This window comes from Heptranchias perlo, chromosome 29, assembly GCF_035084215.1.
Source record: "Heptranchias perlo isolate sHepPer1 chromosome 29, sHepPer1.hap1, whole genome shotgun sequence".
NCBI lineage: Eukaryota > Metazoa > Chordata > Chondrichthyes > Hexanchiformes > Hexanchidae > Heptranchias > Heptranchias perlo.
In genome coordinates, this window is record NC_090353.1 from 6,595,289 (window position 1) to 6,609,005 (window position 13,717).

General features: G+C 45.4%; 1 protein-coding gene across 11 annotated transcripts in view; it reads left to right on the plus strand.

Moving 5' to 3' along the window:
- The window catches only part of eps15l1a (epidermal growth factor receptor pathway substrate 15-like 1a), a 332,219-nt gene that overhangs the window by 293,358 nt on the left and 25,144 nt on the right, over positions 1–13,717 (plus strand). The window contains exon 24 of one of the 11 annotated variants that reach the window (XM_067968032.1): positions 191–273. The exons of the other annotated variants lie outside the window; for them this stretch is intronic. Within the exon in view, the coding sequence (XP_067824133.1) occupies positions 191–258 (68 nt within the window). The 3' untranslated portion in view covers positions 259–273. Of the gene's footprint in view, positions 1–190; positions 274–13,717 lie in introns of those variants that run through there. 11 annotated transcript variants of the gene reach the window in all.

Genomic DNA, 13,717 nt, shown 5'->3' on the forward strand with positions numbered 1-13,717 from the left:
CCTAACCAGGCATCCACTCTGTATATTGATAGGGTTTGGTAGACTCATAGTTGTGAGTTCAAATCCAACTGTGGCAAGTTGTGAAATTGAATTTAATAAATCTAGTAATTTGTGGACTTGCACCACAGAAATGACCATGAAAGCTGCTGGATTGTTGTAAAAACCCAACTGCTTCACTAATGTCTTTCAGGAAAGGGAGCCTGCCACCTGTGCGTGATCTGGCCTACATGTAACTTCAGCCCCTCAGTATGTGGTTGACTTTTAATGCCCTCTGAAGTGGCCTAAAACGACTGCTACAAAGTGGGACACTAAGAAAAACACTGGACAGACTTCTTGTCAATGACACAGGACGAGACTCTCACAAACCCTGCCCAGTCGACCCTGCAAATGTCTTCCTAACCAACATCTGGGGACTGGTGCCCAAGTTGGCACAACTGCCCCACAGGCTAGTCATAGAGCCATATCTATCAACCAACATCCCAAACTCCCTCCTCATCATCCCAGAGTATGTCCTATCTCACTGGCAGGATAGACCCACCAGGTGTAGGGGTACAGGCTATACAGTTGGCTGGGAGTGACCCTGGGAATCCTCAACATTGACTCTGAACCCCATAGAGTCTCATGGCTTCAGGTCAAACAAGACAAAGGAAATCTGCTGATTATTGCCTGCTACCCTCCATCAACTGGTGACTCAGCACTCCTCACTTTCAGGAAACAGGGAAGAAAGGACACAGAAAGTACTCCTGGGTGGGGGGCGCTTCAATATCCAACACCAAGACTGTCTTGTAATACCACCACTGACCGTGTTGGCTGAGTCCAAAAGTAGGTAACTGTCAGTCCAGGCCTGCGTTAGGTGGTGAGGGACCCAATGCAAGGGAATAACCTACTTGACTTTGTCCTCACCAGCCTACCTGTTGCAGACACATCTGTCCATGATGACGTTGGTAGGAAGACAAAGGGTGACTTCAGAGTGAGGGCACTCTCTTTATTGTGTAGTGTGGCACTACCAATGTGCAGATCTAACAGCCCAAAACTGGGCATCCATGACGTGCTGTGGACCATCAGCAGCAGAATTGTACGTCACCACAATCTGTAACCTCATGGCTTAGCACATCCCTCACTCAATCATCATCAAGCCGGGAGATCAACCTTCTTTCAGTGGGGTGTGTAGAAGGGCATGTGAGGAGCAGCATCAGGCATACCTTAGAAAGTGACACCAACCTCATGAAGCTGCCACCTGCGCACTAAACACTAAAAGCAGAAGTCTGTAGACACAGCCAATCGGTCCCACAATCAGTGCATTACAGCAAATGTCTGAAAAGCTACCACATCCAGTCGAGAATGATGGTGGACAGTAGGCAGCTAATAGCAGGAGGCTCCATGAACACGCCCATCTTCAACCATGATAGAGCCCTGCACGAATGCAAGAGACATGGCTGAAATGTTTGCATGCGTCTTCAGCCAAAAATGCCTAGTGGACAATGCTACTCTGCCTCCTCCCAGACCCTTTGTCTAGTTAATTTGGTCCATTTGCGTGATGAGAAGCAACGGAGTACATGGGCTCAGCGAAACCTATGGATACTGACTACATCTGGTTGCAGTGTTGAAGATCTGTGCATCAGAACTGTTCCAGTACAGCTATGAAACTGGCATCTACACGACACTGTGGAAAGTTGCTCAGGTATGTCCTGTCCATTTTTAAAAAAAACAGGACAAACCTAACATGGCCAACCACTGCCCTATCGGTCTCCTCCCAATCATCAGCAGTGATGGAAAGAGTCATCAATACTGCCATCAAGTGACACCTGCTCACAATAACCTGCTCACCAATGCTCATTTCAGGTTCCGCCAGAGCCACTCAGCTCTAGGCCTAGTCACAGCCTTGAATCAGACATGGACACAAGCTAAATGCAAGAGGAGAGGTGAGAGCAATTGTCCTTGACATAGAAGTGTCATTCTACCAAGTGGCACCAAGGAGCTCTAGCAAAACTGAGGAGTCACATGGAAAGCCCTCCAGTGGCTGGTCATACCTGACACACAGGAAAGTGGTTGTGGTTGTCGGAAGCCAATAATCACAGCCCAGTATATCACTCCTGGAGTTTCTGAGGGCAGTGTCCTCGGCCTAATCATCTTTATCCACTTCAGCAATGACCTTCCCTCTGTATTAAGATCGAGAGTGGGACTGTTTGATGATTCTACTGTGTTTATCTCCTTTCACAGCTCCTTCAATAATGAAGAACTCCATGGCAGATCACAGCAGAACCTGGAAAGTATCTGGGTTTGGGCTGACAAAAGGCAGGCAACATTCGTGTCATGTAACTGCCAGGTAATGACTATCTCCAGCAAGAAAAGATCCAAACACCTCTGCCTGACCTTCAGTAGCACACCATCTCCAAATTCCGTACCATCAACATTCTGGGGAGGGGTGGGGGGTCACCATTGACCAGAGGCTGATCTGCACCAGCCATGTCAACACCATGGCTACAAGACAGGGAGGAGCCTGGGTCCTCTACAATGAGTGGCTCATCTCCTGACCTTTTAGTGCCTTTCCACCATCTACAAAACATCAGAAGTGTGCTGGAATGCTCACCACTCATCTTGGTAAGTGCAACCACAACAGCACTTGAGAAGCTCAACACTATCCAGGACACCAGGCAGCCAGCTTGATCAGTGCCCCTTCCGATGAACTCAATTTTTCAACCCCTCCACTACTGGTGTAATGTGGCTGCTGTATGTACCATCTACGAACATACAAAAATGACTGGAAGGAAAAGATCAGCTGGTCGATCAAACCTGCCCCACACTCATGATGGCTGGAGCACCATGACTAGACACTTCCTACCCGTACCCCCACTCCCCGCAGCCATGTAATCTCCTGGGAGAGGCATGAAAATGGAGAAAAAAAACAAGGGCCAAAAAGGGGGGAAAGGCCGCTGGAAAATTCCTCTCTGCTCCCCACAGGTGATTGAAGAGATCACATGGATCATGAGTTCGTTATCTGGTAATCCACTTACCTTCTACATGAGGCATTCGCTGTCCCAGTCAAGAAGCTCCTTCTTGAAAGCGTAGAGAGTCAGCAAACACCGCACCAGCCGGCAACGCGTTCCAGAGGCTCACTACTCTCTGGGAAAAGAAGAACCGCCCAACATCAGTCTATTCCCACTTCTGCAATGTTTAAATTCATGTCCCCTGGTCCTCCACAATCTATCAATAGGCGTGCAATCCAGCCCTTTCATTATTTTATAGACCTCTATGAGGTTGCTTCTAAGTCTACACTGTTCTAAAGTAAATAGATCCAACTCTTTTAAGCCTATCTGAGTTACTACGGTTCTTTAGGAATTATTCTCGTAGCTCTCCTCTGAACCTTTTTGAAAGCAATCACCCGCTATATCTACCATCGAGACAGATGAGCAGCAACATCATGGGAACACCATCATCTCAAAGTTCCCCCACCAGTCGCACTCCATCCTGATTTGGGCATGCACAGCCATTCCTTCATCGTCACTGGGTCAATATCCTGGAGTGTTCTACCAAGTACTGTCATGCAAGCACCATCACCACAAGGACTGCAATGATTTAAGGAAAAGGCCCACCACCAACCTTTTAGGAGAACTGGGGATTGACATTGTATGCAGTCTTGCCAGGGCTGCCAACATCCCAAGAACAAATTTTTTAAAAAAGCTCTTTATCCTCATCAGACATGTGCGTGCGACACGTGTGCACGAATAGCCGGCTGAAATTCACTGTTTAGGCTCACAGATGTAGAATGGCTACTTGGCCAGTTCCCATAGAAATATACGTCAACATGAATGAAGAGAGGAGAAGGAAGCTAGGGTAAATACATGGATTAGAGTTAGACCCTCAAAAATCTTGGTGAATAAATATACCATTTGGTATGGCTTCAAACCATATTGACCAGGAAAGGGTTCAGTGCTTGGCCTCTGTTGAGTTGGCTGTTTTCATTTGGGGTTTCAATGTGAAGGTGAGCGAGAAAAGTCGGTCAGCATTTGTGACTTGTTCATTATCCAGCAATCCCTACTGGAACTGTATCGAGGGCCAGGAGCAGGTCTGGGTATGCTGGTCCCCCATCATGCTAACCCACCCCATTGGAATATTTGCCAATACTTGCTCTCCATACTCTCTCCTAATACCTTAACTTGCTGAGTACACACTGGTATATGTGTCCCTCATTATAGCCTACGAGCCACTGTATAGAAAATATGTTGACTTTTATCAAACTGTTCTGGAGCAGTGGGAGTTGCACTGTTTTGGTTGTGTCAGCAGAGAGCAATTTACAGGGACTATTACTTATCAGTCAAGTGCAATTGTTTCTTCCTTTATCCCTTTGGCAGCATCTTTCAGGTGCTAAACTGAGGCCCCATCAGCTTATCCGAATGGGTGATAAAGATCACACAGAGTGAGGATCAACTTTGTTCTCTTGAATGACATTCATCCATCCCCTTGAAAAACTGTCCAGTACATAATTTCCTCCTAGTGCAATCTCATTGGGCTAACCTAGTTAAATAATTGCCTGGGAGCATTTCCACTGCCTTGGCACCTATATGGGGTTCTCCTGTCCATGGCGACCAATGCTTGTTGGGATGAGGATCTCTCTCTCTGTCTTGTCTAAAGGAAACGGGGATTTTGTTTGAAAAGATGATTTGAAGTCGAACAGTATGTTTTGCATGTAGCTGAGTAATCTCTCTAGCGAGCCTTTGTCCTCTTGTGCATGTTTAGATGTTAAAGGCAATGACATCTTTATTGGAGTTCTGAACTGTGAGCAGTTCCCCTTCAGTAATACTTTGATGAAAATACTAAATGGATCCAGACCCCAGCTGTAATAATTAGGCCAGGCTTATTACAGTTTTACAGCTGAGGTGTATGAAGTTTCAGAAACAGAGAGTGAAGAAACCAATTGTGACTACAAGAGAAGTGCTGTAATGGACAATGTCTGAATTTTAAGTACATGGCATTTTCAAATGTTTGTACAATTGAATTTCACATGCATAGATTAATGGTTAGAAATTAAAAGGTTGTAGATGGAAAGATTTTGTGACTAGTTTTAATAAAAAAGTACAGTTTTAAAAAATTTGCAGGGGTCCTGGAAAGATAATATAACAAACCTGGGAAGAAATGTATTGTATTGGTTGCCAGTTGGCTGGGTTTCTGGTCTGCTATTTAGCCCAGAAGTTCTGCGATAGATCAGACTTCAGTTCATACCCAGTACTGTTACCTCAGGTCAGTGAGGTTGCAGACATTGTTCCTAGGAAGAGTTGTTAAATGTAGATCCTGTCTACCTCCCAGATCGCAGCAACGATTCACAGCTTCAATAGCATGGAATAAGGGCTAGCTAGCGTGGGCGATTCATTTTCTTGTGCTCCTTCTTTGTGTCTGTGTTTTTCTCTCTGTGCGCTTAGTGTGTGCATGTCTCTTTCTTTGTGCCTTCCTCTCTGCCTCTCATTCTCTCTCTGCCTCTCTTGCATATATTTCTCTTTCACTCACTCATTTGCTCTGTCCTGCACAAACACACTTACACTTTGTGTGTCCCTGCCTGTCTTCTCTCTTCTTCTCCTCCTCCCCCTGCCCCCCCCCCCAAAAATGCAGCTTTTCTGCTTCCCTGGGGTATAAACAGGACATGGTGTTTCATTCAGCGAAGCTTCTTAGATGTCATGAAAATTTACAAAGAAATACATTTCAAAGTGTGTGCAGACCTGCAGTGAGCGTGTGAGATGAACTAAATTTTAACCAAAGCAAAGGTGGATCCCAGCAAAGGTTTGATCTTATCAGATTTGTGCACCCCACAGTGTATGTAGAAGCTTCTTCAAACATTCACGCTGCTAAATCAGAAACTAAGACAGTTCAAAACTCTCCTTAGAAAGCTGTCATTGCCTTTTAAAAATGGTTGACACTTATTAATTTTAACGTATCATGGTTGTAAAATCTGCTGCTCCCTCCACCCATGAATATTTGGTGTCTTTGTGAGAGTTTGGACTAGAGATCAAGAATACCCAACCCAACTTGTCTCTTGTTCAGTTGATTATGCTTCAGCTTCATTACTGATAGCAATCTGTGTGAGATGATCAATGTACTTGGCCATGAAAGCCTAACAATAATGCAGACTTTCTTCCCTCTGTCGTCTCCCCTCTCCTGAAAGTCTTTCACACCAGTCCACAGTGGGGGTCTCCCTCTGGCACCTCACCAAGCACGTTTTCTTTGTGCATGAGCCTTTTTCGCCTGGGCACAAGGGCAGGAAATGGGGGGCAGCATCATAGCTGGCACCCGATCCAGTGTCCACTCAGTGGGGGGGGTCACTGGGTAACAATATATCATGTGGGCCCTTGCATTTTTCTCTTTCCCCCCCCCCCCCCCCCCCACTCCCTCCTTTGGAAATCGCAGAGCACTGAGACCAGGTATGGCTCCCCCTTTCCCCATCCCTGCTTAGATCAGGTAACGCAACATAGATTGGGGATGCAGCCTGGGACCACCTTGGTTCCTATGGGCTCAACAGTTCACTGGAGCCACCGATGGAGCCACCTTAGCCTACTTTTAAAAGATTGTTTTTTTTTGGGAGGGGAGAGATTTCCTGAGTAAGGTGTTTACAAGATAGTGAAATATGGTTTTAAAACTGCTGAGCTGACAGATCAAAGTTAAGATGCTTTGATTTGGCCTGCGTGTGTTTTCTGCAAATTTCGAAGCATTGCCTTTTGCATTAAAGGTTTGTTATTTCGAGGTAACCACAACAGCTACCTGGACAACCGTATATCTCTGGGTGTGGCAGCCCTGGGACAAGCAAGTCAAAAATAAAATATTCTTTGCCGTGCTCAATTAGAGGCTGATTTTATTTATCTTTGGCCCCCCTTCATAGACTCTGAAGCTCTGAATAATAAACCCAAATATCTGCAAAAGTTGACTTTCAGAGCCTTGATGTGCTTTGGTTGATTCCTGATCAGAAACAGAGAGAAATCAGTTGGGGCTGTTTATATCAGCCAACGGACTAACCTCGCGGAGCACGTAGGGCAGTTTGAAAGAAACAGTTTCAAAACACAATAACAAGTCTTCCAATTACTGCTGGTTTACACAGTTGACTGTTAATTTCCTTCCACTTTTTTTTTAAAGAAAGCACCGTGTGTCAGATCTTGGGGTTGGGGTTGGGGTGGGGTGGGGGGTGGTGGTGACCCTGCCCCAGAATCTGTACCAATGCTGCTCTAGGGCTTACTGTAGGGGTGCATGTGAGCTGGGGCTGTTGGTAATCACCTCTCCTGTATCTGTGGAGAAGCACCTGGCCAGTGTTTAACATGCCCCCACCGATGATACGGCCAGGATTGAGAACTCACGGGTGCATGAAGGCACATGCTACCACTCTCCACAGCATGTGCAACAAGTTTGTTTTTAACATTGTCATCTGTCATTTTGGATGTATTCCTGTTAATATGGCTTCCAATTTTCATTTATTAAGTTTCTGATTATTGTCAGCAGATTTCAGTGTTTAATGATTTGGTTCACTCAGGAATCTAGACAAGAAATGTGAAAGCGTTCGCTTAATAGTGTACACAGAACCAACGGGCCCTTTTGTCTTAGCTAGCATAAGGATGTAAAAATGTAGAAAAGGGGGAATGTTAACCATGATGTGATTCTTCCAACTTTGATATGAGGCTGTGTTTCATGTGGCTTGGATACATCCATTATATCCCCGTCAATCTTTCCAACCTAGTTGCCGCGGTCCTGTCCTCTTGCACTGTTTTCCGGAACCTGGAATCACACGTTATTTAAATTTCTAAATACTTCAGTGAAGCAGCCCACAAATTTTCTTGAACCTATGAAGTTAATGAGAAATCTCTGTGCAACCCCCCACCCCACCCCAAGAAAAACTCTGTGTCTTCCTCGTTTATTCAACCTCGTTCAAATAAGAATTGCCGTCAATTGGTGGAATACAGAAAAAAAAATCACCTGGAGATATATTATGATTTTAGTGTCACTGTACTGCCATTTTGATCGGTTGCCCTACCCCTACTTAATTGTTTAGGAGGTCGTGTTCTGAATAAGCTCGTAATATTTCTCCCAGTGGTCCTAACCATTGTGTAAAAGTACCATTAAAAACTGAAGTTGATCAGTGTTGGCACTGTAAATCAAAGAAAGAAGAAACTTGCATTTATATAGCGCCTTTCATGAACTCAGGACATCCCAAAGTGCTTCACAGTCAGTGAAGTTGGACACTGGGGAGAACTCCCCTGCTCTTCCTCGAAATAGTACCGTGAGATCTTTTACGTTCACCTGAAAGGGCAGGCGGGGTCTGGAGTGGGACTTGAAATCAGTGCAGTTCTGACATTTCTGGTAATGCCAGAATTCCCTGAGAAGTTTGCAAAGTTTCTTTCACTTCTAATTTGCCTAGGCTGTTACCTTTTCAGGCCTCAATGACAGTCCATTTAAAGCTCCTTTGGTTGTTCGCATTCACTCGACTCCTCTTTGGCCCCAGTCAAAGCTGGTGGTTTTGGAATTTGTTACACCACAGCGTGTAGCACCTGTTTGTACTGTCTTCAGCTGCTGCACAATTTGCAGAATTGTGAAATCAACTCTAAACTTAGCAAAAAAGGCTTAACGCAGCCATCGTCTCCTTCAGTAGAGGTCTTTCCCGAGGACGAGGGGAACCAAACTCATCTTGCCCAAGTACAGGCACACCACGACTTCCTTGTCTGCTGATTGACGCATCTCCAGTTGAAGATTGGACAATAATTAAGTTTCAGTAGCAGGCCCTTCTGTTAACGTTCTAGGGAAGTGGCATAGACTGAGTGACAGATCTTGATTTTTGGAGGATGGAAAACCGCCTTCAGCATCATCGCAGCCTGCTCGATGTTGGGGGGTGCTTAGCCGGTCCAGTGCTGCCTGATGGCAGTTTTGATCGATTGTAAATCTTCAATCGGTGCTCAGGCATTGTTATCATTGCCTTTGGCGCAATCAGCAACTTATGCCGTTGGCACAGGCTCAGCAGCAATAGGCATTCCATTCCAACACCAAGGAGAAGTCAGCTCAGGCTGTTAAATCCTCCAGCTTGCAATTGTAGGCGTATGGACTAAAAACAGAAAATGCTGGAAATACTCAGCAAGTCAGGCTGCATCTATGGAGAAAGAAACAGTTAACGTTTCAGATCGATGACCCTATGTCAGAACTGGAAGAAGTTGAAGATTAAACTGTTTTTAAGCAAGTACAGAGCCAGGGAAAGGGAAGGAAAGAACAAAATGGAACGTCTCTGATAGGGTGGAGGGCAGGAGTGATTAAATGACAAAAGGGATGATGGTGCAAGGCAAGGAGGGTGATAAAAGATGGGTCTAGAGGAGCTGTAATGGGAACATCAGAACCATTACCAGCACCTGCTGTCCGAAAAAATGGGAGTAGTGGTTATGATCTGAAGGTATTGAAATTAATGTTGAGTCCGGAAGGTTGTAAAGTGCCTAAACGAAAGATGAGGTGCTGTTCCTCAAGCTTCCGTTGAGCTTCATTGGAACAGTGTAAGAGACTGAGGACAGAGAGTTCAGAGTGGAATTGGGACGGCGAGCGACCGGCAGGTCAGGATCATGCTTGCGGACTGAGCGGAGGTGTTGAGCAAAGTGATCGCCCAATCTGTAGGGGTGTGGCTTTGACTCGGGAGTCCCCTCTCAAACACTGTATCTACTGCTAGAGAGTGTCTTTCTGGCTTTAATTTGGCTACTGGGGGATGCAGTGTGATAGACTGTGGCCTTTTGCCTCTAGGACCTGGCTTTGAATCCAGCTCAAACTGCTGAGACAAAGATCTGCTGGTTGTAAGTGTCCTACAGCACAAAACAGCCCTCAATAGGGCATTAAATTGGTAAATTCACTGAGGCCATATGATGGGAAATGAACAAATGGCACGTTGGTGCAGTAAAGAGTAGTCTTCCCATTACTCTTGAGTTTGGAGCAGAAACACTTGCCGAGAGTAGAGAAAGAAAGAAAAAACTTGCATTTATATAGCGTCTTTCATGACCTCAGGATGTCCCAAAGTGCTTTACTGCCACTGAAGTACTTTTGAAGTGTAGTCACTGTTGTAATGTAGGAAACACGACAGCCAATTTGCGCCCAGCAAGGTCCCACATACAGCGTTGTGACTAGATAATCTGTTTTTATGTGTTGGTTGAGGGATAAATGTTGGCCAGGGCAACGAGGAAAACTCCCCTGAAATAGTGTCATGGGATCTTTTACGTCCATCTGAGAGGGCAGACGTAGCCTTGGTTAACATCTCATCCAAAAGACGGCACCTCCCACAGTGCAGCACTTCCTCAGTACTGCATTAAAGTGTCAACTTGGATTGCGTGTACACATCTCTGGTGTGTGACTTGAACCCACAACATTCTAACTCAGAGACGAGAGTGCTACCACTGGAACTTTTAGAGGAAGCTTTTACTCTGCAACTAACTGTGCTTATGCGCTGGGTTCTTGAAATGGAAGGAGTTCCATTACTCAGCACGAACATTGAGTCTACAGCACAGATACAAGCTATTCAGCCCAACTCTTCTATGCCGGATGCTCCACATGAGCCTTCTCCCTCCCTACTTCATCTAACCCTATCAGCATACCCTTCTATTCCTTTCTCCCTTGTGTGCTCATCTAGCTTCCCCTTAAATGCATCTATGCTGTATCGTTCAGCTTGAGCACAAAATTCCCCCCCCCCCCCCCACCCCCCAAAAAAATTATTTTGAAGATGATGACTGCCATGGAGTCTTATCCAGTTGCAGCAATGACCCACACGAGCCTCGACCCAGCAGCAGTGGAAGCCACAGCTGCTTTGTTACTGCACAAAGTAGCTACCCTGGTGCTGCTAGTCGACTTGCCTGAAGCTGATGGTTTTCATCTGGAGCCTTTATGGATATAAATGAGGAAGGGGAAGATTGCCCTCTCCCTCCACGGTACCTGCTGACTCAAGGAACTGGGTTCAAGTATTCCCCCATCTGTCTTGTACTTGCTCTCATTACGTCTGAACTAGGAGTCCAGGTCGCAGAGGGCTCTGACATTCAGCTCCAGACCTCTTGGATGCATCAGCAGGCTAGACATTGCCCAGCTGTCAATTCTCTTATTCTATCTGTACTCTGTTAGCAATGCTGCATTTACTTTACAACAGTGCAGCACTACTGCCTCTGAAGGCTTCAGAATCAACATCAAGTATGTTCCTAACATTGCCACCAGGGGCTGCCATTTTATCTGCCTGCAGACTGAGCAGTTCAGGCCACCCACACAGGCAGCAAATTGGTCTTTCACTCACTGGTCTGTATTAACTTCCTCCAGGGACTGCAGGAAGATTCAGTGGCCAGAAACAAATTGCAATCCTTTGCACCAACTGCATGTGCAGAGCTTGTTTCTGTTCTAGTGCTGTGGTACCCATCTTGCAATATAAAAATTGTGGGTTCTCCAGCGTTCCAGGTCTCAGGCAGTACTGCAGAACTTTTCCTTGAACTGCATGTTTACTGCGATCTGGATGACTGGCTGTTTCCTGGACCTCTCTGCCGTGACAGCCGTCTAGCAGATCTTGAGCCATGTGCTCAGACTGGGTTTCACTGTAAAGCTAGTTACTGCGAGCTCAGGACCTGCCCTTTTATAAGAGCCCAGTTGTATACTACGTGAAGCGTAGCAAGATTCTCGATGCTCGATAGTGGCACTGATCCAGAAGAGCCTCAGCCCTGAAGGTTTATTGTGCAAAATGTAAATGTACACTGGGCTGTAATGTTCAGTGATTTTTGTCTTTCTTGCAGGCGTTGCTCGGAGAGGACTGACTTAGCTCGTTGAAAGTTCTTCTTGACAACTTCCACCAATAGCAGGCATCAGTTTGATACGCCCTATTATTGAAATTGCCTGCAAAGTTGAGCGTCTGCCTCAACAGCGCTCTCCCATCTAGGTTTTGAATCTTGCTTTGAGTAAGTTTATGTTGAAACTATTTGAACCCATGGCTTTGTGTGATATTTACACTTGAAGCTAGCAATGGTGACCATTATATTGGTGCAAAGGATTAAAGAACTGTACACTTTGAACCCACCGTACCTTGTTCGATAGGCAGATAGAATATTTCTTAGACCTCATCTGTTGTTTTCGCTGAAAATTGTACCTGAATTTTACTTGCCTCCAGAAAAATACCAAAGTTTTATCTGCATCTCATTTCCTCCACTGAGATGAAGTTACACTCTGTGCACAGAGCTTTCTATGTAGATAAGAATAAATATTTCCAACAACGTAGGACATTGTTTCCTTGCTAAAGGAACAAAACTCTGGCAAACTCATTGATAAATGGAGTTAAGTGAGTGGAGTAGATTTTTACTGTTCGGCAGAGCAGGATTCATCGGGGAAAGCTCGAGCCCTTTCCAGTCATGCCATGGCCGTCTCTTGGACCGGAGTGTGGAGAGTCTCTCATAAAGCAATCTCCAATAACTTGCATGCTTTAACATATTTTCTTGATCTGACCACTCAGGATGATAAATCCTTTGGCATTATGATGCCCCAAGCTGGCCTGAGTCCCATTGCCAGGCTCTGCAGCATTGTGGTACAGTTCCTATTTGTACCCGGAGGTTGAACAAACAAGGAAGAAAATGAGATTACCTGACGTTAAGTATGGCCTTCCTCGTTCTTTGAAAAACGTTCATATATAAAGAGTTCTCCAGTCTACCACTCTGTTCCTTTCCTGACCTGGTGCTGCTTCAGTCTATGTAGTTGTTGAGTATTCCATTGCTCTTTGTATCATGCTGCTGGTCTCGATGCTATCTCCTCCAGTGAAAGAACTGTGGACAGTTATGAGCGAGACCTTTGCATCCAATGGAATGGCAAAAGGTCGCATAACTAAAATGGTGCAAATTTCTTAAAAGGATCTCTCGTGGAATGATGGCAATTCCTATTTGTATGTGGAAGTTGAATGTCTTTCAGTGAGTGAGGAAATTCATGGCTGCAGTAAGTAATCTAAGATTCAACTCTGCCCCAAATTCATAGCTGCAGTAGTAAATCTGAAATCCAATCTCCTCGCACTGCCCCAAATTAGCATTCTGTTTCTCTCAGACAGCTTCAGCCCTCGTGCTGCCTTTCAGCTGAGAGCACAGAGCCAATGACTGGCTGCAGCTGGCCTAACTGCAGGCATGTTGAGCAGTGTAAAAGAAATTACTTTTTTTCCATGATTCACTTTCTTAAAGTTTTATATAATGTCACACAAATCTGTGGAAATATATAAGCCATTATTAAAAGTTGTTTTTGCTGTCTGACCACCCTTCATTCTCTCTATCCGTTTTAGGGCTCTAGCCCAAGAGTATAATAGTTACTGTGACATCAACACTCTTGCAACGGTCCTCTATACTGTTACAGCTTGATGCCACTTCCTAAAGACCACAGCTCTCTCTAGTGAGTCAATATGCAGTTGTGAAAATAGTTCCATGCCACGTGAGGGCATTGCGTCCAGTCATGTTAGGGATTCTAGGCCAAGGGTTAGAATAATAGACCTTTCAAGTAGCTCCAGCAATGACTTACTTGGTGAAGTCAGTGTAGTACTAAGGCATAAAGACCAAATGGTCCCAGGTTCAATCCCCTCTACGTTAGCTGATCTCAGCCAGGGCAGCTGTTGGGAGTGTGCTGCAATTGGTCTTGGCACTAAACATCAGCCAAGGATCCTGCTCCTGATCACTGTCCAGTGAACCTTGCTGGAAAGTCAGTGTGTGTAGTCTTCGGGTGAGGACAGGCG